The sequence below is a fragment of the Papaver somniferum genome, chromosome 11 (genome assembly GCF_003573695.1).
Source record: "Papaver somniferum cultivar HN1 chromosome 11, ASM357369v1, whole genome shotgun sequence".
NCBI lineage: Eukaryota > Viridiplantae > Streptophyta > Magnoliopsida > Ranunculales > Papaveraceae > Papaver > Papaver somniferum.
This window is the reverse complement of record NC_039368.1, coordinates 74,012,057-74,030,956: the sequence shown is the minus strand read 5'-3', so window position 1 is coordinate 74,030,956 and position 18,900 is coordinate 74,012,057. Positions and strand designations below refer to the sequence as shown.

General features: G+C 36.8%; 2 protein-coding genes across 2 annotated transcripts; one reads left to right on the top strand and one right to left on the bottom strand.

The window, feature by feature from the left end:
- The first annotated feature begins 1,429 nt into the window (after window positions 1-1,429).
- Window positions 1,430-3,862, top strand: LOC113324567. The gene is made up of 2 exons (XM_026572879.1): window positions 1,430-1,971; window positions 3,757-3,862. Exons 1-2 carry the CDS (start codon window positions 1,430-1,432, stop codon window positions 3,860-3,862), a joined length of 648 nt encoding a protein of 215 aa, XP_026428664.1.
- A 1,230-nt stretch (window positions 3,863-5,092) lies between these two features.
- On the bottom strand, window positions 5,093-6,425 carry LOC113324566 (the record flags this gene model as incomplete). The annotated part of the gene is made up of 6 exons (XM_026572878.1): window positions 5,093-5,394; window positions 5,486-5,527; window positions 5,641-5,702; window positions 6,010-6,098; window positions 6,189-6,269; window positions 6,371-6,425. Coding segments are annotated over 6 exons (573 nt in total), but the record flags the coding sequence as incomplete, so codon positions are not given.
- Between the last annotated feature and the right edge of the window lie 12,475 nt (window positions 6,426-18,900).

Sequence of the window (18,900 nt, the reverse complement as noted above, 5' to 3'; positions counted from 1 at the left end):
CTGCGTTGTATTGACTTGGAATAAGGAATTTGAGACTCATGTATAGATCTTTATTGGGAAAGTGGCATTCGAGATATTCTGCAGACATACAAGCATTGTGGAGACAAGTTATTTGCGAGAAAACATATATACTGGACTCCAGTGTCAACTGTCTATTTAAACTAAAAAACAAATCTCTCCTTTCCTCACCCACCTAACAAAGGTCTTAAATGTACTCACTCACCTGACATGATGCTAATGTTCAATCAAACCAATGATTTTCATTAATACTACTATTGCTGTGAGCAGAATCTAAAGCTAATTCAATTGCTTTAGATAAACCTTTAAAGACATGGGTGTCACATAATCAAAATCTCACTGAAATTGTTTGAAATATTGATAATCTAAACATTTAAAGACATGGGTTTTAGATAGAAATCATGAAGAGACAATTTATCAATCAGTTTACATATGACCACAGATTTTAAATCCCATTCAATTGCCTTTTCCCATCTCCTAACAGAATCGCATTGAAACTCGTCATTCATGAGGAACAAACTAAATTTATATGAGAAATTTCATCAATCAGTTAACATGCATGTCAATTTTTCACGATGGCAATCATATTACTCAACTGATTTCAACTAATTTCTTCAAATACAAATAAAATCACCAAGCAATACAACATATAAAAGAAAAACCCATTCAAATTATTAAAAAAATTATTCAAATTTTCACCTGAAAATTAGTTTGGATTTCAAATTAGGAGGAAGAACCACTCTCTAAACCCTTCATTAGCTTTCCAAACTCAGATTCCTCATATCCAGCAACATGCATGAAACCTTATGATTTTTCAATCAATTTAACACAAAAAAAAATGAAACAAAATGAACTTTGAAGTTAGATCTTACCTTGAATCAACCTATTAAAAGGTTCTAAACGAGATCTGTTAACATATTTGAAGTTCTAAACGAGATGTGAGAGGTACTGGTAAATCAGAGGTACTGGTTTTATGTTTCTTCCGTTCTCAAAAACTCCCCTGGCCAGTTCTTCTTTTGCGTTGTGGATTCACAAGAATAGGGTTTTTCTTTTCATGATCTTCTCTTCTCTAGATTTTTTTCTTAGCAATGAATTCAGTTCTGGGAGTTTCTCTGCAGAGATAAAACGAAAACTGAATCCAGTTTTTAGTTTTTTAGTTTTTAGTGTTGTAGGAAAATATAAAGCAACGACAGAGATCAATAGTTGAAAGATCAACGGCAGAGATTAAACGAGAACCAACGGCAGAGATCAATAGTATAAACAGGCGGGTAGGCGGGTAGGATAGGATAATGTCGAGCTTTACCCCCACCCTACCCATCTAGCGGCGGTTAAGAAATTTTTTACCCGCCACCCTACCCGCCAAATAGTGGATACGGTTAAAAAACTGGCGGGTAGGGTAGGATTGGCGGGTATGGGTAGGGTATGTGCACTCCTACCTTCAACTAATGATTACAAGGTTGTTTCAATTCTATATCCTAAAGAGGAAGAGGAAGAGGAAGAGGAGAGAGGACATGTTCATGTATATATTCTTGGCACCGGGAAGTGGAGATACATCGGACTTACTGGTCACCGTCGCGTTTTCAATTATTCATCAGGTATCTATGCAAATGGAGCACTTTTCTGGTTGCATGAAGGTAATAATAATATAGTACAAGAAAGTGAGATTGTGGCCTTTGATTTGAAAGGTGATAAGTTTCATTACATCGCATTGCCACGTTCTGAAGATTTTGAGTACATGGCTAATTACAGTTCTCCACTCAAGTTGCTTGGAGGGAATTATAATTTGTATTTGGTTCATTCAATCACCGGAGGTTGTCGCACTGACACATGGATATACAAGAAAGATAATAGGAACAACATTCTGTCACATTGGCGTAAAGAGTTTAGCATAGAGCTGGGTTCTCCATTTTGTGCTAAACCATCCGCAATCAAGAGGAGCAACGCAGTTTTATGGTATGGTATTTGTAGCACGAGCCTCTATTGGTATATGACCCTAAAACTTCAACCGTATATAAACTCCGGGGTGATAAGACAGACAATGGTACGGGATTGGAATTTGTTTACATAGAGGCAGTTCCTCACATGCAGAGCATTGTTTCTTTGAAAGAACTCGGTGAAGCTAATGTTACTTTTCTGAAAGATTTGTAAAAAATTGGTGTCACTTAAAAAGATTTTGCCAAGCTTCCAAGGCTAAATACGGAGCAGAAAAATTGGATCAGGTCAAGAGGTGCTAACTGCTAACAGAAAGGAGAAATTGTTGAGCATCCAAAACAAGTAAGACCATGATTGGTGAATTGATTTCATGATTTTTTTTCTTTTGATCTGACAGCTGGGGACTTTCATGTTTTGGTTGTTGCATGTTCTTCACAGTTTTTTTGTTACTTTGTTTACAATATGCTTTAGTTAGATGCATGCTCTCAGTTTTCAATTTCATTTTTACTATTTCAAACAACATCAGACTGTATTATGTTTAATATTTATTCAATCACATAACAAGGTCAAGCAAGACTGCATTGGCTCTAGATACAGTCTAAGCCGTTCTCTAACTTTGGTTGTTGTCTGGTAAACTGTTAGCATCTCCAGTTGACTCGGCTAACTCTGATTCAGACAGAGTTTTGGATTTTTCTGGCGTTTCTCAGGCCGAGTTCAGGCCGATTTCTTCTCATTCCGGCACAATCATCTGCCAATTGCAGCAGCACCAGAACCTTGTTCCTGCAATTCTTCTTCGTTTTTGCATAATTACCTGATTCAGAACAACCCCATCTCTTTCTGCATCTTCAGTCATTGCAAACTGCATCATCTGTAGCTGTACAATCTATTGCAGCAGCATCAACAAATTGGCATTATGACATGCAATTCATAACCATCCATCTAACTCATTCTTCATAACTCAGGCCAATTCCTTGTTCCAGTTGCAGAACCAACTCAAAACCACCAACAACCACTTCAACAGCAACAACTTCGTAATCTTCATAACCTAATTCAGCTTCAGAAACCTTTCAACTCTTCAGTTGCTTCTATCTGCAAAATCCTTCAGTTCCAAATCCTTCTTCTCAATTTCAGATTCAAACACGATTAAAGAACCTTAATTCCTAATTTATCTTGAGTTAATTAGTATTTGGGTCGTAAATTTTAGTACCCTTTAATGTTTGGGTCCCAAGTTTGTCCGTTATAGTGTTTGGGTCGTAGACCTGTTAGTCAAACAGTCAAACTGTTAACAACCGTTAACTTCCGTTAGTTAAATATGATTTTCGTTTAAAATTTTGAATCAGCCAATGGTGAGCCAATTAAGGAGGATCAGAGTCGATGCGAAAAGTGAAGTGAATGTGGAAAATGGAGGAAGGATTAGAGTTGTGTAGGAAGAGGAAAAATGGGTTTGATTTTGGCTCATGAGACAAAGAGAGAGTAGTCGAGTTCTGTTGAGTTTCAGGCAGAGTTTGGCTGAGTAAAGTCATGTTTCTGCCATTGAAATTCTAAATGAACTGAAACGAGTATTTCAGAGTTTCACAAGAAGTATGGGATGAGTTTGGGTTGGATTGGTATTTTTACATAGTTACAATAAGAAATCAGTAAAGAAAAGGGGAGTTTTGCTGCCATTATAAACAATCTAGCTACCATTAAAGCAGATTTTGATGGTTTGGGGCCTTGGGGGAATGTACTGTGGGGGATTGATATATCTTTAAGACTTATAAATGATTATAAATGCCTGGGTTTTTTCTTTTTGATATGAATTTGCAGGGATTTTCCATTGGCATTTGCAGAAGATGATTCGGCAATGAACAACACCATTACTAGGTCCTGTCCAGCAATTGTTCGACAGAAGTCCCCATCCAGTCTGCATTAGCTTTGTACAACCATGAGTCATGGTTCAGTGGGTGTCGTCAACAGGTTAGAAGAGAATTTGAAATGGAAAACCTGTAAATTGGTTAACTAAGAAAAAGTTAGAAGAGAATTTGAAATGGAAAACCTGTAAATTGGTTAACTAAGAAAAGTTAACAGACATTAACAGTTTGACTATTTGACTGTTTTGACTAACGGGTCTACGACCCAAACACTATAACGGACAAATTTAGGACCCAAATACTAAAAGGTACCAAAATCTACGACCCAAACACTAATTAACTCACTTATCTTCTTCGTGAGTTCTTCTTGAACAACAACTTCAACTCAATCCTATTGAACTCATAAAGGGTCACCAACAACAGCACCTCATCATCTTTTCTTATTTAAACCCATTTCTTCAAAAATCCACAAATTCCTTCCCAGATTCATGTGGAACTTCGAATTGAGAACAACCCACCTGTTATATTCCTGAAATCTCTCTTCTCCATCTTTGAATCAAGTTACTAGACTTCTTTTCCATATTTTGAAGCAAACCCTAACCCTTGATATATTGATTCTTTTGAACTCAAGAATGAGATGAAAGTACAGAAGGAGATTAAATTTATCTAATCGATCGACATCAACATCTCCATCTTCTCATCACAATAAAACCGTTGAATCTCTGAAAACCATTTCAATTCCTCATGAATTTCATCTCGATTGCAGATAACCGCACAACCCTAATTTCTTTGTAACATCTCCAACTAGTCAGATTGGAAATTCGATCGAAACCCAACTCAAATCCACCATAAACTACTTGTGTTTCATCACCATCTCTCAAATCAACTGCAAGTCATGGCTTTCTCAGTTCGTAACCAGAGAGAACCAGGAAGAAGAAAATCAAAATAGATCTCTCTGTTTTCTGCAACTAGATGGGTTTTCCCCCGTATCATCTTGTTATCGTAGCATCTAGACCGTCCAATTTATCTGAGATCTGGATATGTCAGATTACTCATTCTGAGACCGGCACATGTGACGTTAATTCCTATGGACTTCATCGTAGTCGTTCAATTATCTTCGAGATTTCATCACTCTTAGATTAGGCTTTCAGATCGACACACGTGGGTGAGATTAACTATCTACTGACACACGTACAGAAAGAGCAATTTAGTAATCTTAACACCTACACGAGATCTCTCGATACGAGATTTTAGTGAGATATTGACAAGTCAACAAGAGATATTGACTGAGAAAACGGAATTGATGGAATCCGTTCGATAGGCATAGATTTGCAATAAAAAAAAACAGGTCTAGAAACGAAAGTGAGGGTCCAGAACAGGCCTATTTCTACATATAATCCTAAAATGAAGAAAAAAAACAAAGAAGGCACAGTATAATCCCATACTCTGGCTGTTCTTCCTTCTTTGGTGTTTCCTCCTCAGCATCAACACGAACAACATCATAAATATGACACAGTTCATGTATGCTGCCACCCTGAACTTTTCCCTTTCGCCTCTTCCATATTTGTTCAAATCGAGCATTTTTTGCCATGTCCTGACAATTGACAATTAACAGCAAAAGCAACCATTCATGTTAAACATTTTTTTCGAATCAATAAGCTCTATTTCCTTTGCTAGAATCGTACCTCATGATTTTCTCTGGCTCTAGACAGCGGCTGATCTTGCTTCTGCAGTCATCAAAACAACAAAATTCCAATCACAAATTGGACTCACTAATAAAGTAACAAATGAATAGCAAAATAGGGGAATCCAGATGGTTGAGAAAAAAAAATCCACCTACATTCTCGTCTGTCTTCGTTCCTCAACTTTAGTTTTGAAATCGGTGGCATCGTCAGAGTTAGGCTGCTCAAAAAGATTCAATTCCTTAGATATCTCCAAAACCAGGTCAATTTTCAAAAGTTTCTCTCAAGAAAATGGCAAAATGCCTTGTCAAAAATAATTGAATGCCCATGCTGCCTATTCATTCGCAGATACCAGGCAATTCACCACAACGGGTTGCTCAGCCAACAGTCCACAAGAGGAATCGTACACCACGTACGCACAAGCAAGGTTCATGCTTAATACTCATATAAGTATATATCAGATGGGTCACATAGTTGCCACAATCTATTTGCTTTAGAATTAGAACTAAGAAAATCATGATACTCACCACGATTGATTGCAAAACATCGATTGCAGCTTTCGTGCTACTAACTGTTTCTACATGTTGTACCAATACCTTTTTGCATTTCAAGATCTCTGATGCAAAACAAAAAGAAGACCTTTTTTCATGATTTACACTCAAAAATAAAAGTGAAAACAAGAATATGAAGAAATTGTTGTTGTCACCTGTTTGAGATGAATCAGAAATTGATAATTTCTCAAAGTCCACTAATGGTCGCTTTAGTGGTCTTTCATTGATTTCTAACCCTAGAAATTGACACCAACAGAACAAAAAATTCAGTCCTTTTAAGAAATGTTCACTAAAAAAAAAAACTGAAAAGGGAGAATCTGTTTGTGGAACTACTTACAGAGGGCTTCCAGAGGGGATTGAGAAGACTTTCTTTTGACCCTAACAATCAAGGGTTTTCATCAGTTGTCGTTGAAGAAGAAGAAATAGAAGTTTCTCCAATGTCAGTCACTATTATTACTGGGAGGGGACGGAGGCGGGGGTGGCTTTGGTGGGTTAGGCTTATTCTTATTCACCATGTCAAAAAAATTATTTGACGTGCCATGTGTCATGGCAGATAAGTTTCCCATTATGATAAATATGACAAATTTGATTAAAGATACATATACAATTTAATAAAAGATATATTTGTGTTTATGTGGCGGGGATATTTATAAAAAATTTAGTATAATAATGTAATCTGTCAGACCCTTCAGGTATAAAAATATATTTAAAAAATGAAAAAGTATGAGAGAATGAAGAAATTATGTATATAAAATTACTCGGAAATAAAGAGGTTGTCGCTGGAGATAGAAAGACCATCGAGTGATGGAGTCTTTATCGCCAGATAGAAACTCCATCGTGTATGCCTTTGTACCATTCGTGTTGGCATATGGGCAGATATGTTTAGCACTTTGGAATAGGCCTTACTGCCCCCAAAATGCATAAAAAACTTAACTTAGCTGGCCTAAGGGCAATTCTTATGGGATGGGCGAATCTTTGATCCTACTATGGACTAAACAAAAGAGAAAAATATATGGACAAACCGCCAAATTTATTGGTTTGCTCATTGCGGTCTATGAAGAAACGGGCATCTCTTGTCCAGCCACGCCGATAAAGAAATCCCTCAGCGGTTTTTCTTCAGTCGCGCGTCTCCACTAATATTGTTGGCGATTCTAGCTAATCTGTGTGTCTCTTCTCCGTTCGCAAATGGATAAATCAGAACGGCGACAGAGTTCTTCATTTAATGGGTATCTTTGAATTTCCTATAAATACTACTCATTTCAACTCCAAATTCACACCTTCTTCATAAATCTCACTCAAATATCATCTAAAAATGTCTCATGTTAGAGCACCGCTCGGTTGAACTCGCAAGTGTTGCTATCTCAAGCTTGTTTGTCAAGTTTAGTTGTCAAAACTATAAGTCTTGATTTCTAGTCTACTTATAGCTATGTCTCGGATTAGGATAGAATGTGTAGCTGAGCTTTAGACTTCACGGACTTCATCGATTGAAGAAGAAGATCTACTGAGGATAGCTTGGAAGAACTTCATCAACAAAAGGTAGGTGGAGACTAAAACTTATTTATCACTCAGAAGTCTATTCTATCCTATCTCCTAATGAGACAAAAGTCGTATAGCTATATAGACTTTACATTATACACATTTGATATTCTGAGTTGAGTTTAACTCGCTTATCTATTTCTCGAAATATGTGCTGGAAGATTTTCGCTTTAGCTCCGTTCATCATATTCTTGACAAGTTTAGTTGAAAACAATTTATTTGTTGGAAACTAAATAATAAGTCAAAAGATGATCATGTGAAAATTGCCTTGAAACATTTTACATGATTTGTGTGAGACAACCATTTGATGTCGACTCAAAAAGTTTCTGAAAAAGCGGGAGTCTAACAACACCACTCAATATTTCGCTTAGCAATCTGTATGGACTAACTCTGAAATACTTTCTAGAAAATCAATTAGACAGTCAAACTCAATCTAGGTAAAAGTATCTCAAGGAGTTAATATCTCTCTCTTGTTTTGATTTACTCGAGCTAATAGAAATCAGCAAGTCTTTAATCAAACACAAGGAATAACTTGGATGGTACCAAAGACCAATATCCAAGGACCAATCAATGACAATCAACAACCAAAGGTTGGATTACTCTAATTGATGATCTAACGCACAACCTGTATTATTTCAATTATAAAGATAAAACAATATAATGCGGAAACTGAAATAAGACAGACACCAGAAATTTTGTTAACGAGGAAACCGCAAATGCAGAAAAACCCCGGGACCTAGTCCATATTGAACACACACTGTATTAAACCGCTACAGATACTAGCCTACTCCAAGCTAACTTCGTACTGGACTGTAGTTGAACCCCAATCAGTCTCCCACTGATCCAAGGTACAGTTATACTCCCTACTTCTCTGATCCCAGCAGGATACTGCGCACTTGATTCCCTTAGCTGATCTCAACCACAACTAAGAGTTTGTACGACCCAAAATGAAATATATATATATATATATGAAATATATATATGTTCAAGTGTACACCTTATATGGAAACCCTAATGTTCCTTGAGGAGATATGGACGTTCGTGTACTAAGCCATACGCCAAAAATGAAAAGGTCCCAACCAGGAAAACTGCATACTGTGTCGCTTTCAAAAAATTTCCATCCCTAAAAAGAAAGGTCACAGTGAAGAAAGAAAGAAATACTAAAAACTCACATCATAAGATATCAAACATACAAACTAATGAAAATTAGCTAATTACTTGAGCATCTCTCAAACATCATCCTTGTATCTCTCAAGTTAGATACAAGAATGGAACTTTCTGCTACTAGGTAGCAGAGGGAGGCATAGTCTCACCATAGGTTTTGAAAGATTAGTTGTGATTTTCCACCAGGATGTCTGATCTCAGCATTTCTTGTCTTCCCATGGTAGTTTCCATTTTTAGGGAAATTTCTCATAGGTCTTCCTGAAAGCTTAAGAGAAGGAGCTTTCTGATTCCTGAGTCTATGACCTCTAGGGATTGGTTCAAGAGGATTTTCTGAGATGGGTTTCCAAACTCTAGACTTAGATTCACCAGAGTTGTTCTTATAAGCACAGGTCATGCTTTCATCAGCAGCATAATACTTTATACCACTAGAATTCATAGAAGTCCTGTAATGATTCCTAGGAAAGAGATCATTTTTATAAGATGTCTGGTTTCTTGTGAGCATGAGATTCACTACAGTAGTCGACTGACTATTTACCCCATTGACAGTGGAAAGAAGCAAATTACGAAGTTTAGAAATTTGTTTTTCTTCCTGGAAAAACAACAGATAGAATAATGATTCCCTTTTCCACATAAAGTACAGGTTCGTGGAGAAGACGCAACAGACGGCATCTATTTTAACTTTACATCCCTGTGAGAAGATTGTAAGTTATATAAACTTTTCTCGACACAATCTTCTTTTGTAGGATATTTCTTCATGTACTTTATGTCAAGAGTAACAGTTGGAACAGAAGAATTTATCCTTAAGACAGAGTTTTCCTTTTCCAAGGTCATACACTGTTCATGGGCTAGTGAAAGTGATGCTTCTAGCTTCTCTTTTTTCACACGAAGTCCGTCAAGATCATATGAATGCGTCTTGATCAAACGTTTTTCTCTAATTGATCCCTCTTTGATAACCTTTTCAAGATCACAAATATTTTCACGCAGTAGATTATTCTCTTGAAAAAGTCTCTCAATATCCTTAGAGAATGACTCAGTAATGTTATAGAATACACGTTCTCGATCAATAGACTTTTCAAATTCATCGATGAGTTGATCATGATTCTGAAGATCAACAAACTCAGTAGAATTCTTTGCGATTATGGTGAGCTCCATTTCAGATTTCGCCATTGTGTCCAATGTCTCATTGAAGGAAGAGTGATGAACACAAGATGAAACAATCTTCCTATCTCGGTATTCGGAAGAATCAACTAAGGAACAATACTTTAAGGTATTCCCGAGACAACTGACATAGTTGAAAGATTTAGGAGGCATCTTGGTATGGTAAGAGATTCTGTCCTCAGACTCAGATTGCTACAAACAATACTTCTAAGGTCTTGAACGTGTTTGCCTGCTCTGATACCAATTGAAAAAGCGGGGGTCTAACAACACCACCCAATATTTCGCTTAGCAATCTGTATGGACTAACTCCGAAATACTTTCTAGAGAATCAACTAGACAGTCAGACTCGAACTATGTAAAAGTATCTCAAGGATTTAATATCTCTCTCTTGTTTTGATTTACTCGAGCTAATAGAAATCAACGAGTCTTTAATCAAACACAAGGAATAACTTGGATGGTATCAAAGACCAATATCCAAAGATCAATCAATGACAATCAACAACCAAAGGTTGGATTACTCTAATTGATGATCTAACGCACAACCTGCATTATTTCAATTATAAAGATAAAACAATATAATGGGGAAACTGAAATAACACAGACACCAGAAATTTTGTTAACGAGGAAACCGCAAATGCAGAAAAACCCCTGGACCTAGTCCAGATTGAACACACACTGTATTAAGCCGCTACAGACACTAGCCTACTCCAAGCTAACTTCGGACTGGACTGTATTTGAACCACAATCAGTCTCCCACTGATCCAAGGTACAGTTGTAATCCCTACGCCTCTGATCCCAGCAGGATACTGCGCACTTGATTCCTTTAGCTGATCTCACCCACAACTAAGAGTTTCTACGACCCAAAATCGCAGGCCTTGACAATAAACAAATCTGTCTCACACAGACAAGTCTATCAAAGGATCAATCTGTCTCCCACATAAAAACCCTAAAGTTTTTGTTCCGTCTTTTGATAATAATCAAGGTGAACAGGAACCAATTGATAATCCGGTCTTATATTCCCGAAGAACAGCCTAGATAAATCAATCACCTCACAACAATCTTAATCGTATGGTAGCGAAACAAGATGTTGCGGAATCACAAACAATGAGACGAAGATGTTTGTGACTACTTTTTATATCTTGCTTATTGGAGATATTAATCTCAAGCAAATCAATCTTATTGTACTCGTACGATAGAAGATGCAAGATCAGATCACACAACTACGATAAAAGTAGTATCGTTCTGGCTTCACAATCCCAATGAAGTCTCTAAGTCTTTAACCCGATTTTAGAAGAAGAAAACCAAAGGTTGAATGAGAAACGACTCTAGCACGCAAACTAGTATCACACGTGAGGTGTGGGGATTAGTTTTTCAGAGTTGCTAGATGTCCCCTTATATAGTCTTTCAAATCAGGGTTTCGCCTTGGTCACAAAGCAAACGATATTCACCGTTAGATGAAAACCTGATTTATATTCAAGCTAATATTTCTCAACCGTTAGATCGAAAACTTAGCTTATTATACACAAATGAAATGCACGCTTCTAGGTTTGTTAACCGTACCCAAATGTGTACATTGTTGGTTCAACAATAGTTAACCAAAAGGCTAGCCATATGAGCATTTTATACCAACCATATTCTTCTTCACTATAACTAGTTCAAATGAATCAAATAAACTAGTTAGAGAGTTGTTCAATTGCAAGGAAATCTTATGTACTACACAAGACACAATTGAAGCAAAGATGATTTGATTCACTTGATTCAGTTCATGAATTTTATAGCCACGGTTCGCAAATTGCATTCCTTAGTCTTTATAAGTTTAAGTTCAGAAATCATCTTCAGATATATAACCTTCTTAAGTTCGCACACTAGGTTCGCGGACTTAAGCAACCGGGCCAGCAGAAAATCTCGGCAAAGACTTTCCGCCGGTTCGCGGACTGGTACTCACGCAACTAGTTTGTCAACTCCAGCTGAATTTCTCGGGATGAGAAGTTCGGCAGTTCGCGGACTGAGTTTGCAGACTTGGCAACAAGCCATTCTTCCGGTTTCTCTTAATCAACAAAGTTTGCAAACTTTGGTTCAAGGAATAGGACTTCTGCACATATGTGTTTCCACAACAATACTTATGTACATCATTGGTTATGTAATCTAAACTCTCATTCCAACCATTGAAACATTCTTAGAGGACGTTATATAGTTTTTACACCATTACTCGTCAAAGAAATTTTCAAAGTGATTGAAACATATCATGACTTTCGTCACTAGGTAAAGATGAACATGTTCGAAGCGAAACGCTTACCAACACATATTTCGAGATATAGATAGGCGAGTTATACTCGGCTCGAAATACCAAATGTGTATAATCTAAGTCTATATATAGCATACGAATTTTTGTCTCAAGAAATACGAGATAAAGTAGATAGACTTTTGAGTGACAGATAAGTTCAAGTCTTCACATACCTTTTTGTCGAGAAGTTCCACCGGTTCCTTGAGTAGTTCTTCTTCTTGTATGATGAATCGCCATGAAGTCCTTGAGCTCAACTACACTTTCTATCCTAGTCCGAGACTTAGCTATAGTAGACTAGAAATCAAGACTTATAGTTTTGATCACTAACATTGACAAACATGCTTTAGATAGCAACGCATGCGAGTTCGACCGAGCATGCTCTAACAGTTTCGTATTGATAATTCGATCATTTGAAAGCTAATAATAGTTTATGTGAGCCAGCTATTATCGTCTTCTAAGGATGTTTCAATGATTGAAATGGGAGTTTAGAAGAAAAACCTTTATCTGGATACAACACAGTATGCGTACCTAGTATGCAAACTTTTTCGGTATGATTCAGGTCCGGGAACCTTGTTTGCATACCTAGTATGCGAACGGTTTTAATTTTTAAAGTCTGGGAACCAAGTTTTCATACCAGTATGTGAACGGTTCTACCTGAGTTAAGGTCCGGAACAGCAGTATGCATACCCGTTTGCAAACTGCTGGACAAGATCAAAGTACGGAAGCTATAGTTTACGTACCTGTTTGAAAACTTAGTGGTTAAAGTTTTAAAATAGGTTAAGTATGTTTTCATACTCATGAACAAATACATTTATTAATTAAGGAATGCAATCTTTGCAATCTGTGGCTTAATGTTCATGAATTGAATCTTACGAATCAATCCGATTTTGATTCAATTGGTTCATATATATTTCTGTGAAATAGTAAACAATTAAACAACTCTATTTGAAATACAATTAGATTCATTTGATTATCTTTAATGATTGATTATCATAGTTGATCTAGAAGTGTTAGATGAATGTGGTTAAGACAAAAGTGTCCATATGGATAGCTTCGGTTAACTGTTATTGAGCCAACTCAATATACACGTTTAGGTACGGTTAACCATATCTAGATGAAAGTATATCTCATTTTTTTTGTAACAAGCTAAGTGATAGACACATTTTTGTGTCTGAATTGTCCTCAGTGTTTGTATTGCTAGTGTTTGATTTTGTACTTATTATGGTGTTTTTATGTTTGTGTAGGTGTTTTTGTAGAAATACACTTGTGTGGAAAAAGTTGCTCAAAAAGTGCTATTTGGACCCCTGGAGGACATTTGCTATACGGACCCCAGATTTGGCTAAGGGACACCCAAGGTTATGCGTAACCCAAATTCATCCTCAGCACCCAAATTTATCCTCAGCACCCATCTGCTATTTGCACCCCAGAAAAGGATATGGGCACTTCATCTTCAACATTTCAAAAATAAAAAATGGCGGGACAAATATTTACTTCACTAGCAGATTTTTCAATCGGATTTTGGAGGAGTTTTTGTGCGATTCAATCGCTGAACCTTCATGGGTAGTTGTGATATGTCCTAACAGAGCTGGTATGGGTGTTTGTTTCGATCAAATTTGGCTAGATAACCCAAGATATGAAATCAGAGCATCACGGGTTGGTTTTCCATTCCGAGTCCTGATTGAGTGACCAAGAGATTTTCGCGTGGCTGCTGCATGTTGGAACACTTCTGGACAATGACTGGATGCGTTGAGAGTAATTTGGCGAGGGGAAACAACGTGAGAAGCTAAATCAGGGAAGAAAATATTCCCATAATATTTTTCATCAAGGCCGAGTTAAGAGAGAATTATCTTGAGTTATAGCGATATTTCTTGGTGCTACTGGGTATAAATAGGTTCCTAGGATCACATAGAAGCGTTCGGAAGAGTTTGAGAGAGTTTAGAGTAACAACAGAGGAGATTAATCGTGTTACATAGAAAACTTTTCTGCTGCTGCTAGGAAGAACACGAAGAACAAAAGACCACCATAGGCAGTCGATTATCAACAGTGACAATGACAGCCACACGAGGGTCGCAGAGATACAACAACAACAGTTCTTTTCTATCGTTCTTTAAAACAGTGTTTCGCAACAATTATAAACGTTGCAAACACCCGATTTTCATTGTTTTCTCTCCATTTCATCTTTGTAAACAAATTTTGAGCATGAATCAATACTTTGAGCAAGTTTATACAATGATGAGCTAAACCCATCCTCTGGGGCGACGGAGGAAGCTATTTCGCCAATAAATTGTGGTAATCTCTATATTATTTAATTTATGCAATTATTATATGATTATTTGCCTTGATAAATAAATAGAAAAAAAGGTTTTTGTTAAACAATTGTTATTTCAATTGATGGAGCATGCTAGCCTAGGGTTTTGATGTCCCATACTTTCGATTTAGAATTGTTATTCTAAAAAATCAACTTTTGCAATATTTAGAATCAATTTGAATGAAGGATTTGCATAATTATAATTAGAGAATATAAATCACTTTGATATTGGTAATTAGTGGAATCCATAGCCCCAGTCTTCTCCATATTTTTCATATCACTTTTATTTATGTTTCCTATATTTTTATTTAAAATTAAGTCTAAAATCTGCTTTCACAAGTCTAGAACGAATTTTATTACTACAACAAATTTGAAAACACATCAAATTTTTAGCCAAATCTGGGGTCCGTATACCAAATGTCCTCCAGGGGTCCAAATAGCACTTTTTGAGCAACTTTTTCCACACAAGTGTATTTCTCCAAAACACCTACACAAACATAAAAACACCATAATAAGTACAAAATCAAACACTAGCAATACAGACACTGAGGACAATTCAGACACAAAAATGTGTCTATCACTAAGACTATATAAGGGAGAACTCTAGCAACTGGGACACCTAATCCCCACACCTCCTGTGTGAAACTAGTTGTGACTAGAGTCGATTCTCCTTTAACCTAGGTTTTTCCTAAAATCATTATAGGTTAACGATTTAATGACTTCATTGGGATTCTGAAGCCAGGCCCAACTATTTTCTTTGTAGTTGTTTGTTCTGATCTTACTTGTTCTATCGTATTGAGTACTATCTTATCTTAGATTTGCTAGAGATTTATATTCGATAGGTAAGATATAAAAAGTAGTCACAAAGCTCTTCGTCTCATTATTTGTGATTCCACAATAACTTGTTCTACTACCATATAGTTAAGTTATTGTGAGGTGATTGATATTTCTAGGCTGTTCTTCGGGAATATAAGACCGGATTATCAATTGATTCTTGTTCACCTTGATCTATCAAAAGACGGGACAAACTTCGTAGGTATTCTTGTGGAAGACATATTTATCTATTCAAATAGATTTTTCCGTGGGAGACAAAAATTTTTCAAGTCTTCGAATTTGGTTCGTAGCAACTCTTAGTTGTGGGTGAGGCCAACTAAGGGAATCAAGTGCGTAGAGCCCTGCTGGGATTCATAGGCGTAAGGAGTGTGACTACACCTTAATCAGTGATGAAATTGGTTAGGTCTCAACTACATTCCAGTCCGAAGTTAACTTGTAGTAGGATAAAGTCTGTAGCGGATTAATACAGTGTGGTGTTCAAATATGGACTAGGTCCCAGGGTTTTTCTGCATTTGCGGTTTCCTCGTTAACAAAACGTCTGATGTTTGTGTTATTTCTTTTCCGCATTATATTTGTTTATATAATTGAAATATCACAGGTTGTGCATAGTTCAATCAATTGGTAAATCCAACCTTTGGTTGTTGATTGAAATTGATTGACACTTTAACATTGGTCTTTGGTATCGTTCAAGTTGTTTCTCATAATAATCAGGCTTGCGTATTTGTATCTGTTTGATTTGCTGATTACATTGAGAAACATAGATATACCTCTTGGATATATTTTCCTTGATTGATTCTGACAGTCTAGTTGATTCTCTTAGAATATATTGGAGTTAGTCTATACAAATTGCCTAAACGAAATTGAAAAGGCGGGGGTATAACAACCACACCCAATATTTCGTTTAGCAATATGAATAGACAAACTCCAATATACTTTCAAGAGAATCTACTAGACAGTCAGACTCAATTTATAGAAAACTATATCAAAGAGTTTTTTATCTCTATCTCTCAATTCAATCTGCAATCAGCAAATAGGAATTTGCGAACCCGATTGAATATAAGAGAAGTAACTTGAACAGTACCAAAGACCAATGTTCAAGGATCAATCAATTTCAATCAACAACCAAAGGTTGGATTTACCAAGTGATCGATTCAACGCACAACCTGTGATATTTCAATTATATAACAAAATATAATGCAGAAAAGAAATGACACAAACACCAGAATTTTGTTAACGAGAAAAACCGCAAATGCAGAAAAACCCCCGGACCTAGTCCAGATTTGAACACCACACTGTATTAATCCGTTACAGACACTAGCCTACTACCAATGAACTTCGGACTGGACTGTAGTTGAACCCTAATCAATCTCACACTGATTCAAGGTACAGTTGCGCTCCTTACGTCTCCTTATATTTCCTTAGCTGATCTCACCCACAACTAAGAGTTGCTACGACCCAAAGTCGAAGACTTGATAAACAAATCTGTCTCACACAGAAAAGTCTACGGGAATAGATAAATCTGTCTCCCACAGAAATACCTACGATTTTTGTTCCGTCTTTTGATAAATTAAGGTGCACAGGAACCAATTGATAAACCGGACTTATATTCCCGAAGAACATCCTAGTATTATCAATCACCTCACAATAATCTTAATCATATGGAAACGAAACAAGATATTGTGGAATCACAAACGATGAGATGAAGATGTTTGTGACTTTTTTTTATCTTGCCTATCAGAGATCACGAGCAAATCTTATAGAAGATAGTACTCAATCATGATAGAACAAAGCAAGATAAGAACACGCAACCACAGAGAAAATAGTTGGGTCTGGCTTCACAATCCCAATGAAGTCTTCAAGTCGTTAACCTACCGGGTTTCATGAAAAATCTAAGGTTAAAGGAGAATCAACTCTAGATTATGCAACTAGTATCACACAGGAGATGTGGGGATTAGGTTTTCCCGGTTGCTAGAGTTCTCCTTTATATAGTTTTCGGATCAGGGTTTGCAATCTAAGTTACCTTGGTAACAAAGCATTCAATATTCACCGTTAGATGAAAACCTGATTAAACCCAAGCTAATATCTTTCAACCGTTAGATCGAACTTAGCTTGTTATATACAAATGAAATGTACCTTCATTTAGGTTTGAGTAACTGTACCTAAACGTGAACACCAAGTTGGCTCAACAATATTTAACCTAAGTTATCCATATGAACACTCTCATATCAACCTTATTCATCGTAATCATAACTAGTTCAAATGACTCAAATGAAACTAGTTAAAGAGTTGTTCAATTGTTATATTCTCATAGAAGTATACAAGAACACAATTGAAGCAAAATCGGTTTGATTCACTTGAATCAATTCATGAACATCATAGCCACGGTTTGCAAAGATTGCATTCCTTATTATATAAATGTATTAGTTCATGTTACAACCGATTTTAGAACTTTAACCTTCAAGTATGCAAACGGGTACGCATACTTGAAGTACCCATACTGAGTTTAGGTTTCGCCAGTACGCGAACAGGTATGTATACTTCCAATCCCAGCAGAAAACTCGGACATGAACCTTACGCCAGTACGCATACGGGTACGCATACTTAGGTTTCCGGATTTGTCAAACCAACAGGTACGCATACGGGTATGCATACTATAGTTCCCGGACATGGATTACACATATGCAAGAATGCACAACATGTCACAATCCAATAATAGTTAAGTGTTCTAAAATCTTATTTCAATCATTGAAACTTTCTTAGAGGAGACAGTAGCCGTTTTCCACACATTAGGATCTTCTAACAAAAGTGTTTGGGTAATGACTCCTCGACTAATGTTCCTATCATGTTCACCTCTTCTATGTTCGAGTCATCTAGTTCAGAGGGTAGCTTACTAATATTAAAAATGTTCAGCTCAATAGTCATATTACCAAAAGACAATTTCATAATACCATTTCGACAGTTAATGATCGCATTGGATGTAGCTAAAAACGGGCGACCTAAAATTACCGGTATCTGGTTCTCTGGGTCAGGGACAGGTTGGGTATCTAGGATAACAAAATCCACTGGATAAATAAACTTTCAACCTCTATGAGAACATCCTCGATCACACCACGAGGAATTTTAACGGACCTATCAGCTAACTGAAGTGTCATCTGGGTAGGTTTCATCTCACCAAGTCCTAGCTTAAGGTACACATGATATGGTAGTAAGTTCACACTAGCTCCTAAGTCAAGCAACGCTTTCTCAACACGGTATTTACCTATTGTGCAAGAAATGGTAGGGGACCCTGGGTCTTTATACTTAGGAGTAGTGGTATTCTGAATAATAGAACTCACCTGACTAGCTAGAAAGGCTTTCTTCTGGACATTAAGCTTTCGCTTTCGCGTACACATATCCTTGAGAAACTTGGCATAAGAGGGAATCTGCTTAATTGCATCTAGTAGTGGAAGGTTGATAGTTACCTGCTTAAAAACCTCCAATATATCATTAAAATTGGACTCCCTCTTAGTTGGAACTAGCAGCTGTGGGAATGGGGCTCTAGGGACAAAGCCGGGCTCAATATGACCCTCATTGGTCTCTTTAG